The 16,752-nt window shown below is 43.8% G+C and overlaps 1 protein-coding gene across 4 annotated transcripts in view; it reads right to left on the reverse strand.

Moving 5' to 3' along the window:
• LOC135227072 (TBC1 domain family member 23-like) overlaps positions 1-16,752 on the reverse strand; it is an 88,494-nt gene that overhangs the window by 21,056 nt on the left and 50,686 nt on the right. For all 4 annotated transcript variants that reach the window (XM_064266897.1, XM_064266900.1, XM_064266898.1 and 1 more), the window contains exons 5-8: positions 8,516-8,639; positions 8,212-8,336; positions 7,007-7,157; positions 6,548-6,712 (exon numbers count right to left, since the gene is read on the reverse strand). In XM_064266897.1, coding sequence (XP_064122967.1) covers positions 6,548-6,712; positions 7,007-7,157; positions 8,212-8,336; positions 8,516-8,639 — 565 coding nt within the window. The remainder of the gene's footprint in view (positions 1-6,547; positions 6,713-7,006; positions 7,158-8,211; positions 8,337-8,515; positions 8,640-16,752) is intronic.

Genomic DNA, 16,752 nt, shown 5'->3' on the forward strand with positions numbered 1-16,752 from the left:
GCGCGGTAACTCTTCCGAAAAAATCATAAATTTTTTCGTCCATACATATATAAATATATATATATATATATATATATATATATATATATATATATATATATATATATATATATTGAAAGTGGTTTTCATAACAAAGAACCCACTCTCAAATTTCAATGAACAGACAGACACCTCCTTAAAATTGCTCAATTTTGAGCTTCGGTACCATCACAGACCAACCGTCACTATCATTTTAACAGATATGTTCTTAAATGCCAGGAGGCCCATATTCCTCTGATGACCTTATCTTCTGTATAACCTCATTAGTACAACTTGACAAACAAGGGGTAGGCTTGACCGATTGCCTCTGTTTGGCCTGTTCCTTTACGTCTACCACCTTAATGTTCTAGGTGACGTAGTTCTTTCTATAACCATAGAGTACTTTGACAAGTCAAAGCCGGCCTTGCTGAAGGTCCCTCACACATACTCACACCGTACTGAGCATGACTAAGAAATGCATCTGCCATCATGACCTGTGCTGCATTGACTCATTATCTCAGATTCCGGGCCCAATTGGAACTAATGTTCCAGACTACTTTTGAGTCTACGTCAAAACCCTGGTTATTGAGTACTCCCACTCTACCACGGTCAGAGGAAGACCTCCATCCACGGTCAGTTTCCTGTAACGTGACTGATGTATGTGCCTGGTGGTAGTCCGTCAAGGCTACTCTGATACAGAGTATGTTATCACTTATCAGATCGGAGTTCTTATGTGCCCCATCCAGTTCACTGCTCCTGATTCATCTGAAGATTAGTCAGTGTGAAGCGATATTCACATGCCCAATCACAAGTCCAATGTATATCACCATGCATGTAAACATGTAATTACAGAGATACTTCCTTCTGTTCTGACAACCTCTCCACCAGATCATTGTCTACTGACTGAATGCCTTTAATGGACAGAAACGTCCACTATACAGGCAGTCACGGCTAAAGAGTCATTCTGTATATATGAGCTAACGACCTTTGGAGTCGTGTTAAGTCCGAGGTGACACTCTACACCCAAAAACTGAGAACTATTAGTTTGAAAGGGGATACTGGTCAACCTCCAGACCTTGAGATATTAATTCTACCTATCGGTGGTGCCTCTTCCCCACACGGACCTGGTAGCGATGATTGTGCAACGATAAACTTTTATCAGTCACTCATCCTGGGTCCTCCTTAACTACTGGAACCCATCCTTCCATTCGGGACATGGCGGAACAGGTAGAACCTAGAGTTTGCGTAACCTCCAGGTTGTTCCCAGTATCGCAAATGGAATCCTCAGGCTCCTCGAAGGGTGAAACCCCTGAGACAGCTATTACATGGTTTTTTCATAATACAAGTTCCTCTCTGGACAAGTGGTTTGTGCGCTCATCTGCCAAACTGGTGGTCCGAGGTCTTACTCCCATCTCGGCCAACACGGAATCAGAGAACTTATTTCTGGTGATAGAAAATGGGCAGCCCTCAGCACTAGGAGAGCTATTAAACAGCTCAGTGTTTTTGTAAAAACTAAGATCCCAACCACGAAACACCTTATGCGGTGACCTGTTACAATATAGTACGGGCATATGTTCAATATGCTACCCTCCAAAGGGAAATCTTATATTGCCAGAAATCATCATGGTGCTATTCTAAAACCTAGCCCAGAATTGTACCCAACGTCACTTCACCCTACCTCACTCTTGAAGAATGGGAAACTCCCCACTTTCCCCTTCCAGATATGATGTGGTACTAATGACTTGCTCTATGTTAGGTTCATGACTTCAATATAGAAACTAGACCAGTATGGAAGAGACCCATTTGCAGATTCCAGGTTAACTTAGTCAACAACCACTTGGACTAGTCTAAGTAGGTAAAGTCAATTAAGAATTAACAAACTTATTTTAAGTTGGCAAGACCAGGTTGACCCTGGCTTGGTTAGGTTAGGCTATGTTAACCCTTCCAATTAGGCTAGGAACCTGGTTTGGTTAGGTTAGGTTAGGCTATGTTAACTCTTCCAATTAGGGTAGGACCCTGGTTTGGTTAGGTTAGGCTATGTTAACACTTCCAATTAGGCTGGGCTAACTCTTCCATTACTTAGGGTAGGTTAAGTCCATCCGAGATGTACACTTAACTAGGCTAGGCTAGTATAGACTAGCTTAATCTAGAAACTAAATGACTTAGGTTAGGGTAAAGCTGTTCAAGAAAATTCAGGCTATCCATACTAGGCTACAACCACAACCTTCTAGGTTGAGGTGGTAAAAGTGTTTCGAATGGGTAGCCTAGGCACTAGTCTATGCTCGGCTATACTTATAACCTTACTAATTCGCCCAACCTAAGATAGTACGGGCATGTTCAAGCAACCAGATCATGTTAAGTCATCAACCCACTGTTTGGCTAAGTTGACATGCATGTCGGAACCACCTAACCTATGAGTTAGGCTAAGCGGACCCGGCTCAGCTAAGAATTGTACCACCCAGACTAATCTAAGATAGTAAATGCAGGTTCGAAAGCCAAACTGCAACCATTAGCTGGTCCAAGCCAACACATGCATACCCAAACCAGTTAGTTCAGACAGTCTAAGCTAAGAACTACTACTCAGATTAACTAAGGCTTGGCTACCTAAGTGGCGAAAGAAAGACATTCACCTCTCCCTTTTGACTTAAGTTCCCATTTGATTTCATTAAGAAGAATGGTTCTACAATACTTTCGAAGGAACCAAGCTTTCGATTAACTTTAACTACTTGTGCAAGAGTTGAAGCGTTTGGTCAATATTCTTATAGGAAGAAAACCAGCTTATACCAACAAGTATATAAAACATGGGAATTCTTCTTACCTGTAAAGGTTTGAAGTTTTCTGGAGTCAACCCAAATATGCTAATTCCCACCATTCAGGCTGCATACGATTACTAAGAGGTATCCATAACCTTCCATCAATCCGTACATGTTACGTGTTGTAAAATGGACTCTACATGACTAGAACAAGGTAATTCATACACTTTCGTATCCTTTTTCAAACCAAACACCATGTAAATCCCCGGGGGAAGCATGCTGGCAGGTGTCTCTGTGCTCCTCGAAAGGTTTTTGAATTGACTAATCAAATCAATCACCTCCTCGTACGAAGCCAGAAACTCTTGGTTTTCTCTTCCCTCCGGTTCTAACGCACTGTGTTCAACCACAGGAGACATTAACTCACTCCTACCCTCTGACAAACGTCCGGGTGCTTCATGGCCGACCAACCATACGGCCGTGGCATCTTTGATCTTTAATGGCCACTGATGGCTCAATCTCGAAGTCAGTAGGATCTGAGAAGGTAACTATTTGCATTCGTCATGGCCTTCCGACCACAAGGCTGCGGCATCTTTGATCTTTAATGGCCACCGATGGCTCAATCCCGAATATTCAGTAGGATTTGAGAAGGTATCTATTTGCATGCATCATGGTCATCCAACCATACGGCCTCGGCACCTTTGATCTTTAATGGCCGCTGATGGCTCTATTTTGAAAATATTATAGTCAGTAGGATTTGAGAAGGTATCTGTTTGCAATCCTATATACAAATATGAGGGCAATTTTATCATATTACATTACTCTGACATCTTACATTACTCTGACATCTAGAGTCCATGGAAAACGTTTGTAAAAGCATCGGCGTATGTATCAAGTTCAGCAACAGCATTGTAGTCTCTCTTAGACTCTTTGTAGTCACCACTGGCAACTCCATGTCAGCCGCTAGTCCAGCGACCGTCGACGCTTCCGCTCGTTCGGACTCTTGTAAACGGCTTCGTCCGATTGCTTTGAGCTTACCAGCCACTGACTTCTTGATTTTCTTGCTGATTGGGCTGTGCCAGACCTGGTTCAAAGATGAAGAAGAATTTACTCTTCTCCTCTTGTCCCGAGGATCAGTCACGAAATCCCGTATCCTCCAACGCTTGACTGGTACATTCAGTGATGCCATCGAACTTAGCTATGACACCGTCTAGAGAAGAAGACGAAGAAGAAGACGAATCACGCCTTTTCTTTTTGTCTTACTTAGCCATTTTCACCTCTAGATCCTGTTTATTCTTCATTACTGTATGTACCAAAGAGTCAGAAAGCGTATTAGGTTCTGGAGACAGCGAAGTAAGTCGAGAATCAGTAGGCTGTGACGTCATGACTACCGCCATTTACAAGCGGTTTTGGCTATGAAGTCAACACGTTTGATGGAAGCGTGAGGCTGTTTATGGTACTCTTGCAGCCAAGATCAAGAGACCCAACCTTTTGTGGCCTTTCTACTTTACAAGGATGTGACAGTCCTGGCTAGAAGATGAAGAAGAAATTATTCTTCTCCTCTTGGCACGAGGATCAGTCACACTAGACTAACTTCCATCATTCACTTGTTTGACAATTACAACTACTTCTTGTGCTTTCATATAATAGAGATGTAACAATCCTGGCTCGAAGATGGAGAAGAAACTTCTCCTCTTGGCTCTAGGATCAGCTACAAAGTCCCTATTTTTACAGGATTGGCAGGAGAACGCACTGGCATCAAAGCCAGTCACCAAGCTTGAGGACGCCTAAGCGGAAGGATACAGAGGAAAGACTTGTGTCTTTTCCATTATGTGACTTATATCTCCTAACGCTTGTAATATCTCTCAAAAACCATGTGCATTAAAAACCTCCAATCCGAAAGCATAGTTGTAAAGTACGTACTCTTGTACCCCAAAATGAAAATGGAAGCGTGTCTTTGTGTAGGCCGCAGCTGTGAAGTGACGTCATGGCGGACGCCATGTTACGACGTCACTGAGTATCTCGAATGTGAAGCCAGCACCCTACCAGAAGTGCAAGGCTGTTGATGTTATTCTCGTAGGCATAGCAACCTGACATTAAAGGCTGACCTGTTGCACTATCTGCTTCTTTATAGATGGCGACGCATTCGACCGCCATTCAGTGCATTTCAGTATAAAAGGGGCATCCATCACGTGGGATCCTGGGTGGCAACACTATGTTATCAATCAAACCAACTGTCCTTCTTGGGTTGGTTCTTGATAAGCCTAACACCGACCGCACACCTGCATCCTCTCTGCCCACGTATCTGGAACGAAAACAAGATGGCGATGCACACCTCTCCCCGCAGGAAAAGGAGCACAATTAGTCATAATTACTTCCCCAAGCACATCCAGATATATCAGAACTTTGGATTACAGGCAATCCATATATGTGATATTCCAAAGCCCAGGTAACGAATTAACCGTACCTTAAGAGTTTCTTCAACTACAACTTACTACATGAGTACTTCGACGTCGAAACCGTCGAAGATATAACAGGGCGTTTATCTGCTTCTTGTGATATCCAGGAAGTCTCGCAGCATGAGAAGGCTTCACGTTCACATACCCGTGAACTCCAAACAACAAATAGAAAACAACAGGGAGCAAACTAAACCGGCTTTAAAAGGACGGAGCAAAGCTCGTCCTCACTTAAAGGCGGTAAGAAAACAACTAACAGGGTCACGAGTTAACGAGGGGTATGTGGGTGGCTCCACATGTCTCGTGACCAAGCACAGATGCCAATAGTCCCTTGCGTACACAATTATTTTAACTTTACCAGTTTCCAGCTGGCGCTGAGTATTTATCCTAATGCTAAGACCTCAGGTTTGTTTCGTATATGAACAACTTTAATCTTCAATTGAGGGTATAAAACTTTACTCAGACCCTACACCCAATTTCTTGACCTAACTTGTTAATGGTAGCTAGGTTTTATGACATAGCTTAAATCAAATTGACCAGTTATACCCTGAGCTCAATGACCTCCCAAGACAAATGGATATTCAGGAATGAAAACAATAAACACTACCAGTAATTAATAGTGTATCATCCTCCCCCCACCACCAAAACAGAACAAACTTAAAATATGGTAATATTAAAAATCTTAAGCTTCAGAATGCCAAGTCTATGCTTGAAACAACTCAGAAAACCATTTGAGAAACTATGCGGCTCTTGTATGACCACTTTCTCATGAACTTCAGAAGCTTTCTCTTGAACAAAAACATCTTGAAGTACAGAAACCTGGGATCAATTAATACAAAACTTAATTTCATAGATGTAAGCATCAATATTACCACGTTTTGATTCTGTGAAATGGCATACGCACATTATTAACCCTCTTCCTTTAACAAGTGTCTTCCCAATTTTCAAACCTACAGCAAAGTTAAGCTCCTGTTTCCGAAAACGAATATTTGGTTTAAATCCAAATGGAGTACTGTACTGGACAACTGGAATGATTAAAATAAGAACTCATAAAAACTACCATGATATCTCTTCATTTGGTTATTTTCTAACAATATGCCTGGCTCCACATGTTCACATGGAAATGATCAAGGCACAAATCAAGTTTGGTAAAACTGGACTTATCATACTGAGCTGTATGTTTACTCTTCCAATAATATTGTGAAATAATATTTTGCATACTGTACATACTGATATGTTTTAGGTGCCTGTCACCTGTATAACATGAATTTGGATAAATGGGCCTTTAGTAAACTACTTACTTAAATAACAGAAATAGCTAACCTGTTCAACATCATCTGGAGCACCCTGCAACATGTCACAAGTATCTATTATTTCATCAGCTGCAACAGGAAGACAAAGGGCTTGAGACAATGGAAGATCACCTACTCTATTGCATGTGTCACCATGTCCCATATAAACTGATCCAAATATGGCAGTTGAAAAGTCCTGGAAATAAAATAACATTTATGTGGCTACAGAATATGAAATTAAAAGGGGATCATAAAGTGCAACTATGAATGTCCTGAAAGTTAATCTAGTAATAAATCTAACCTTTTGCATATCAATAAAAAAAACTCGCTTAATATTTCTGGAGCAGTTTTGTTTTTCATTTATATTCTAGCGCATTAAATACCACATAACTTTTTGTGTATACACACAACAAAACACAAATATTCACAAGTTGTCATTTTATTCAATAATATATAGAACTATCGTCATTAGAAAAAATTTGTACCACACCTTTCTGAAAGTGGATGGAGTTTTGATAATATAATATCTTGCAAGGGAGCAAAAATCAGAGACATCATCTACACTAAGACCAGCTGGAATTCCTGACAGTGTAGTGATAATCTGATCCCTACTTTCACTCTTCATTTCAAGCACTTGATCTCTGGAAAAAAAGTTGCATAAGTTTAGTAAAACATTATCACTTCAAACAGCCCAATGAGAATTTTACAGCCGATTTTTCAAACAAAATCACAGATGATAAAAGTATGATAAAATTGAAAATAACTTCACAAGAATCATGAAATTCCTGCCTTGTAAACAGATTATTCATACATCCAAGGATTTATGAATACTAGCTGATACTACAGAAGACACAATATACAACTGGAAATGGCAATGCTAATTTCAGCACAGCCTATGTCACTAACACACCTAACCCATGAGTATCATAATTGTGCTTTCACTAAGAAATACACAAAAGGATTGTCTTCATTACAAGTATTTTTGCTAAACCTTGATTTAAATGCTAATAACCCGTGAAAAGTATCCGGAATTTGGTCTCAACAATCTTATGAAAAATACCATTGATCTGATTTTTACTCATTTTTACTTATAATCATAAGATTCTACACAATATATAATTGGAACTCTCAGCACTACTTGATCATTAATTAACAACTTGTCACCATATAATGTTCAACTAAAAACCATTTACATCATCTTCCAGAATGGCTCACCCTCATCCCCACTGGTCTTCAACCTTCAAATGGCAACTGAAGATAAAATCAGTGGCTTTCTACCATCAACCAATTGCAAAGGTATACAACATTCTTGATACAGCAAATCCTTAGTAATATTACAGCCACTGAAAACACACACACACACACACGATATCATGCACAGACATTCTAAACAGAAAGTGTCAACCAAAAAGCAAGAAAGAATATCATCAAGGTGATGATAATCTCCAATAACCAAACCAAGTCCAGTATGTACTGTACAGCAGCAACATGTATACGTTACAAGGGAAGAAGAACTTTTTGACAACCAATTCAGCTCCCACTCAAGGGATACTCCAACATAAAGATGAATGTCTGCTACTTCCTTGAAACAAATAAATACTAAAAAAAAAACTTTCAAGTCCACAATAGGACCCCCTGAAATAGGTATGATGTTAATACACCTAGGAGTGCCATAATTTACTGAACACTACTAACCTTGCATTTACCAATATGACTAGTGACAAAAAGATGATGAAAAATGGATCTCTTTCTTGGAAGTAGATATCCCATAGAGCCATTGTGGAATCCAAGCTACACACAGAAGAGAATAAACTTCTTAACTGCAAAAATAAAGGAACGTGTATTATTAATGAGACACACCATATTACACTTCTAAAATATATCTCAAGGCCACAACATCTTCTCCCTTTAGAATAAGAACACAATTTAATCAAGACATCTTGAAATTAGCAGGATTGAAATCTATAAATTTCATATACAGGTAAAAATCACAACTTACCCATGATGTAGCATAAAGATCTGGTGTAATTTTACGTGAATCTAGGAATGTAGATAACTTTGGGTCATGATATAACAATATCAGTCGTAACAAATGGTAGACTGGACCTCCAATGCCAGATTCCCTGTTTATAAAAGAAGTTCATCAAGTGTAAAAAATATATACAGTTCAATTATTATTACTATAAAAGATTAGTTTATCCAGACCTCTGGTATACAGTTCAAAAACTTAACTAAAATTCACAAGCCACTAAGCTGGATAAAGTACAAAATCTCACTTAACTCTTTTCTTGGAACATTGTTTAAATAATAATACAGTGGATCCCCCGTATTCGCGGGTGATGCGTTCCAGACACCCCCTATAAAAACACTTAAAAGTGCCTATTTAGTTAGCATGAAAAATTATATTGTTATGATACAATAAAGTTTCATACATACTTACCTGGCAGATATATACTTAGCTAAGACTCCGTCGTCCCCGACAGAAATTCAAATTTCGCGCCACTCGTTACAGGTAGGTCAGGTGATCTACCGGCCTGCCCTTGGTGGCAGGACTAGGAACCATTCCCGTTTTCTATCATATTTTCTCTCTTCCACCTGTCTCCTGCGGGGAGGCTGAGTGGGCCATTAATCGTATATATCTGCCAGGTAAGTATGTATGAAACTTTATTGTATCATAACAATATCATTTTCATACAATCAACTTACCTGTCAGATATATATACTTAGCTGATTGGCACCCTTTGGTGGAGGGTAAGAGACAGCTACTTATGGAATAGACAGGTAAACAACATATGTTGTAGGTATAAATAAACCTTGGTTCCTACCTGATAGGTGGTAGACTTCGTGGCTGTTGCCCAGGAGTCTGCATCACCTCAAGAAACTTTAGCGAGATATATGATCTATGGCTAAGAGTTCTTGTGGGTCTGCCGATGGGGTCTTATCCGCTTACTCGGCAGAGCCTGAAAGGACTTTGTCAATGGGTGCTGATCCACTTATATAACAATACACCTTATGAAGGAGCACACAACCAATCCCGACCACCTGATCCTAACCACCATGTTAGTATTAAAGATTGTTCCGAGTTATCCCCAAACTCTTCACAACAACCATAACTCAAAAAACACATTACGCACACATACATAAATTTTCAAACAAAAAATAATAATACTCATCTAATAAGATATCACAAGAGTTCCTTACTGAACAATAGTGACTGGCCGCCAGTGCGGCATCTAGCACTTTTGTCAGCAGAAAGTCTAGAACATATCTAATAGAAGGTATGTACAATTTTAAGGATCGGTGTTAGCTCCTATACCCAGGATTGTATCCGCAGACACGAAAGGACCTAGAGAAAAACAATTCTCGTAGGTCACACAAACATCTCTCAAGTGGTGAGATGCAAATACTGAGTTGCATCTCCAAAATGTCGCTTCCAAGATGTTCTTTAGCGACATATTTTTATGAAACGAGAGACGTCGCTATTGCTCTTACTTCATGAGCTTTCACTCTTAAAAGTCGAAACGCGTCGTCAGGACAGATCTTATGCGCATCTGTAATGACGCTTCTCACAAAGAACGCTAGAGCATTCTTAGACATCAGTCTTGTGGGGTCTTTTACCGCGCACCAAAGACCTTGTCTAGAGCCCCCCATCTGGTGTTTTCTCTGAAGATAGAATATCAGAGCTCTTACAGGACAAAGAGATCTTTCTGCCTCTCTCCCTACGAGACTCGATAAGCCTTTAACCTCGAAGGTCCTAGGCCAGGGATTCGAGGGATTCTCGTTTTTAGCTAGAAATAAAGCTTTAAACGAGCAAATGGCTGAGTCCCCCTTAAATCCTACTTTATCCTCTAGAGCATGCAGTTCACTAACTTTTTGCTGTGGCTATAGCTAATAGGAACAAACATTTTCTAGTCAGGTCTCGAAAAGACGCCAGATGAGGAGGTTCGAACTTTTCAGATGACAGGAATTTTAGAACTACATCAAGGTTCCAGCTAGGAGGAGCTGGCTCCGAAGACTTCGTAGTTTCAAAGGATCTTAAGAGATCGTGGAGATCCTTATTCTCTGTCAGATCTAGTCCTCTATTCCTGAAGACTGCAGAAAGCATACTTCTGTATCCCTTTATTGTGGGTACAGATAGATGCGATTCTTCCCTCAAGAATAGCAAGAAATCAGCGATTTCCGTCACAGAGGTAGTGGAGGAGGACAACTTCTTAGACTTGCACCACCTTCTAAAAACTTCCCACTTGGACTGATATACTCGTCTAGTGGAAGCTCTGCGGGCTCTCGCAATCGCGCTTGCAACTTTGCGAGAAAACCCTCTCGCTATGACAAGTCTTTCGATAGTCGAAAGGCAGTCAGAGCGAGAGCGGGGAGGTTTTGATGATACCTCTGGAAGTGTGGTTGTTTGAGAAGATCCGTCCTTCTTGGGAGGGATCTGGGAAAATCTACTGTCCACTCCACCACCTCTGTGAACCAATCTTGTGCTGGCCAAAAGGGGGCTATCAGGGTCATCCATGTTCCCTTTGAAGCCACAAATTTCTTTAGAACTAGTCCCAGGATCTTGAACGGTGGAAAGGCGTAGACGTCTACAAGAGACCAGTCTAGTAGGAAGGCGTCGACTATCAGAGCTCTGGGGTCTTCTACCGCCGAACAAAAGACTTCTAGTCTTTTGGATAGGAATGTGGCGAAGAGATCCACATGAGGAGTCCCCCAAAGAGACCAGAGACTCTGACACACTTCTGAGTGGAGGGTTCACTCTGTGTGAAGGACCTGGTTCCTCCTGCTGAGCCTGTCCGCCCTTACGTTCCTTTTTCCCTGAATAAATCTCGTAAGCAGGGAGATATTTCTCTGGGAAGTCCCAAGCAGTAGGTCTCTTGCCAGTTCGTAAAGGAACAAGGAGTGAGTCCCTCCTTGTTTCCGAATGTAGGCCAACGCTGTGGTGTTGTCTATATTCACTTGAACTACTTTGTTCGATACCAAATGTTCTAGGCTCTTTAGAGCCAGATGTACGGCAAAGAGCTCCTTGCAGTTTATGTGCCAAGACACCTGTGCTGCTTCCCAGATGCCTGACACCTCTCTCGAGCCTAATGTTGCTCCCCAACCCTTCTCCGACGCGTCGGAGTATAACACTAGGTTTGGGTTCTGAACCTTCAGGGAGATTCCCTTGTTCTCCTTCAATGGGGGCAACCACCATTCCAAGTGAGGCTTCATCTCCACTGGAATGGGAAAGGCGTCTGATAGATGTCCTGTCTTCCAACTCCAAGACCTCTTGAGGAAGAATTGAAGTGGACGTATATGCAGTCTTCCTAGAGGAAAGAACTGTTCGAGCGAGGAAAGGGTTCCTAGAAGGCTTAACCATTCCCTCGCCGACGTCCGTTCTTTCCTTAAGAAGAGAGAGACTTTCTCCAAGCCTCTCGCGAGTCTCTCTTGCGAAGGAAATACTCGAAAACCCCGAGAATCCATCTGAATCCCCAGATAGACTAAGTTCTGTCTGGGGGTCAGCTGCGACTTCTCGAGGTTCACGAGTAATCCCAACGACTTGATCAAGTTCAAGGTCAGATTAAGGTCCTCCAAACACTGTCTCTCTGATCTGGCCCTGATGAGCCAGTCATCCAGATACAGAGAGATATTCACCCCTTTGAAGTGAAGAAACCTCGCCATATTCTTCATCAGGCTTGTGAAGACCTGAGGAGCTGTGGACAGGCCGAAACACAAGGCCCTGAACTGAAAGATCCTTCCCTCCGTCATGAAACGGAGGTACTTCTTCGACGAAGGGTGAATCGGGACGTGAAAATAAGCATCCTGGAGATCCAGAGACACCATCCAATCTCCTTGGCGTAAAGCCGAAAGGACTGAGGTCGAAGTCTCCATGGAGAACTTCTCCTTCTGAACAAATTTGTTCAGAGCGCTGACGTCTAGTACTGGTCTCCAGCCCCCCGAGGCCTTCGCAACCAGAAAAAGGCGATTGTAAAACCCCGGGGAGTTTTGATCCAGCACTAGTTCTATCGCTCTCTTGTCCCACATCTGATCCACCATCAGTCGAAGAGTATCCCTCAGTACAGGGTCCCTGTATCTGGCTGACAGTTCCTGCGGAGTTGAAGTTAGGGGAGGACTGTCCTGGAAAGGTATAAGGTATCCCTTCCTTATCACAGACATAGATGAGGCGTCCGTGTCTATACGTGCCCAGGCCTCCGCAAATTCTAGGAGCCTGGCACCTACTGGTGTTTGGAGGTGTGTAGCATCATTTACCCTTCTTAAAGGAACGGAAGGCAGACCTACCTCTCCTCTCAGGAGCCTTCCTTTTTGAGGGTGCTCTGGAGGGAGGGCCTCCTCGAAAGGGCTGAATAGACGTACTCGGTCCTCTCTTTTCAACCGCAGCCGCAGGTCTCTTCTTTCTCGATGACTGAATAAGAAGGTCTTGAGTCGCCTTCTCAGTTAGTGACCGGGAAATGTCCTTCACCAACTGAGAAGGAAACAAAAAGTCCGATAAGGGGGAGTACAAAAGTGCTGCTCTCTGAGTGGGAGACCGCTTTGGTCAAATAAGCACTAAAGACTGTCCTCTTCTTAAGAAGTCCCACTCCAAATAAAGAGGAGATTTCTAAAGAGCCATCTTGTACTGCCTTGTCGATACACGACAGTATACAAAGGAGTACTTCCGGGTCGAGACCTTCTGCGTCATGCGCCTTTTTGGACATCACCCCAAGGGACCAATCTAAGAAATTGAAAACTTCCAATACATGGAAGAGTCCCTTGAGGAGATGATGCAGTTCTGAAATGCCCCAAGTCACACGGGCAGAGTTCAAACTTCTTGACGCATCCACTAACGTTGAAAAGTCTGCTTCAGCCAAAGACGGGAGAGAAAGGCCTATATTCTCTCCCGTCTGATACCAAATGCCCCTTCAGCCAGCGAGTCTCGCTGGGGGCATGCCTGACCAGCTCCTTCTTCGAATCCATCCAAGAATTCAAAGACTGAAGAGCCCTCTTCATAGATATGGTGGGTTTCATTCTAAGGAAAGACGAAGATTTTGTCGCCTTTGCGCTTGAAAACAGAGAGCGCGGAGAAGGAGGAGCGGCAGGGGTTAATGCGTCCCCATATTCCTCAAGAAGAAGGGCTGTCAAGACTTTGTAGCTTGACAGTCCTTCCCTTCCACGAGTCTCGTCTTCTGAGTTCTCATCTAACTCGGGGTCTAAAGGAGAATCCGTAGTAAAATCAGGAAGTCTTTTCTCTGGGGGAGACAAACTCCTGATAGGAGAGGGACTAAGAGAGTGTAAATCTCTCCTCTTGACAAAAGTTGGCGCCTCACGTCTGGATGGCGCATCTTGTCTGCAAGAATGTTCAGCCTTGTAAGACGCTTCCCGCTTGGCTGACACCACGCGCTTAGGTGGCTCCTCATATATGGATGACGCCTCGCGCCTGGATGACGCCTCGCGCCCGCCTGGCGTCCTGGCTGACGCCTCGCACTTGGCTGGCTCCTCACGTCTGGAAGACGCCTCGCGCCTGAAAGACGTCTCGCGCTCAGCTGGCGTCCTGGCTGGCGCCAAAAGCTTGGCTGGCGCCTCGCGCTTGGATGACACTTCACGTCCAGAAGGCGTCCTGGCTGGAGTCTCGCGCCTGGCTGCTTCCACGCATCTGGAGGACGCCTCGCGCCTGGCTGGCGTCCTGTCTTGCGCTTCGCGCCTGGCATATGCCTCTCTCGCTCTTGCTCTAGAAAGCATGTCCTCTTCTACCTGTTTGGAAGAGGAAGCTTCATGCCTGGAAGACGCCTCGCGCCTGGCAGGGGAGAGAGGACGAGACTTCTTGATAGGAAGAGCAACGTCCTTCTTACGAGGAGGATCTCTAGCCAAAACTCCAACCAATGAGGCTAGCTGTTCTTGGACAGCTGGAAGAATTCTCTTTGAAGCTTCTCCCGCGTCCTCTTCAATGGGAGGAGAGGGAGAGCTCGAAGGTGAGCGATCCGCTACGTCCATGTAGGGAGACATTCACACAACCTTCGCCTTCTTGATCGAAAAGGGAGCTTCATCCGAGAAGCGCTCCGGGCTCGAATTCAAATAAGGTTCTCTCCAATGCCTTTTCAGGGGCCTGGAAAGGTCCGAGTCCTTCCACCCTCATTTAGGTGAAGGAGAGGGAGAGGAAGAGAAACACTCTCGCAGGACGCTTTTTCTACAGCGGTCCTGAGCAGTCTGATGCGAAACAGAGCCTGCTGAAGGGACGTCTGACCGTTGGGGATTCTCCACGACCTCCTTAAGGCTTTCGACTTTCCTTCTCCTCTGGGCATGGGAGCTTGGAAGAGGTCTAGGCCTGGGAGTGTCGCAGAGACGATCAAACGCCCCCTCCACAACACTGGGAGCACTCACTTCACTGAACACTTCACTCTCACTATCCTTACCTTGTAAGGCCGCCATTTTGGACCTCATCTTGGAGATAGTAGCCTTCAGGTCGGCGATTTCAGAGGCCGATTCTGAATGTAAAGCCTGTGAATGATTCGACACAGAGGGAGAATCAAAAACATTAAGATTAGAGATAGAATCAATAAAAGGCTCAATAGGCCTTGTACACACTCTTTGATGCACGTCTAACTCTATCCCTCGCTAACTTCCTCAAATAAGAAGTTAGAGCCTTCCATTCTTCCGCATTCAACCCCTCACATTCATGACAGGTATTAGTAGAAGAACAATCAAACCCCCTACATTTACGACATAGTGTGAGGATCAACCGAAGCCTTCGGTATCCTCACCTTGCAGCCTACATTCACACACATTCTCACACTCACATTTGAGTCAGACATACTGAGAAAAATAAAAAAGCAAGTCCAAATTCAGTCCACAGTAGCGAATGCCAAAACCACGATCCAGGTACGTCACCAAAAAGCCGATAAATGATGATCAAAAGGTTGAAATAAGATTCCAGGTCAGGAGGTAGTAACAACAATGTTGATACCACCGGCGACAGAGAAAATATAATAGAAAACGGGAATGGTTCCTAGTCCTGCCACCCAGGGCAGGCCGGTAGATCACCTGACCTACCTGTAACGAGTGGCGCGAAATGACAATTTGTCCAAAATTGCATTTTTCCTAACTATACAAACCTGAGGTCCTTTTACACATAGTCCCACCTCATGCCACCCCTCACTCTGCAGTTTTTGCTTGGGCCAAAAGCAAAAGTGATTTGTTTACCTCCCAGTCGCGCGCGCGCGCCTGTCGGACAAGCAGTTAACTACCGAACCCCTTGTTCGAAAGCTTACGACCTATCCAGCTGCCGCTAGTACCTTCCTATTGTAAAAGGACCTCAGGTTTGTATAGTTAGGAAAAATGCAATTTTGGACAAATTGTCATTTGTTCCGACACGGCATACAAACCTTCGGTCCTTTTACAATAGGAAGACTCACTTCTTGGTGGGAGGAATCTGAGTCTTTTGTGAACAGACTGGTGTTCGCCCAACCTTGGAATGCCTCCCTGGTCGTAAGAGCGAGGGAGGGATCCAAGCCTCTGTCCGATTGATCGGGGTGTGCACCGCAGGATCAATGGTCAGACCTCTGGACCAAGTACTAAGAGAGAGGCAAGCGTATCTCTTCGTACCAGCAAACAAGAACAAGTTCCTATTTGCAAGAGGCAACATAAAGTTATGGTTTGTCTCTTGTTGGCATCCACTTCCCCCCCCTTGTAGGAGGAAGTGGTGGATATTCGCTCCCATCCCTAGTGAAAGGGATAGGATGGGGCTCTGTCGAGTAGCTCACCGGCATCTCGTCCTTATCCAGCAAGGTGATGACCGTATCCCTCTACCCACAGGTAGAGGGGGAGAAAAAGATAGGAAGAGAAGCCAGTCACTCTCTCATTCACTTATCTATTCTTACAGTCACACCAGGACTCGATGCTGTTCAGCCTGCTAGGGTCTGGGTTAGCTACACAACTTGTTGAGCAGCCACCACGGGTCCTAAGGAAAACGATCCAAGGACCTGTGGGCAATATCCAAAAGGTAGAAGGAGGTGCCAGTGGTCTGGTTGTACCAGACCCCTGCCTTCAGTACCTGCGCCACGGAGAAGTTCTTGTGTAACTCGAGGGAGTGTACTTCTAGGTCATCTTGGTGCTGACGAAGAGTCTTCAACACTCAGCCTGGGATGTCGAGTTTCTTCAGAAAGCGCGGTCGCGCTTTCACAGGACAAAGCAGCATCTCCTTCGCATCGAAGGCGGTGAAGTCCATTAGGGAGGGGATTGTGAAGGACTCTAACCGATCGTCAG

The sequence above is a fragment of the Macrobrachium nipponense genome, chromosome 15, assembly GCF_015104395.2.
Source record: "Macrobrachium nipponense isolate FS-2020 chromosome 15, ASM1510439v2, whole genome shotgun sequence".
Lineage (NCBI taxonomy): Eukaryota > Metazoa > Arthropoda > Malacostraca > Decapoda > Palaemonidae > Macrobrachium > Macrobrachium nipponense.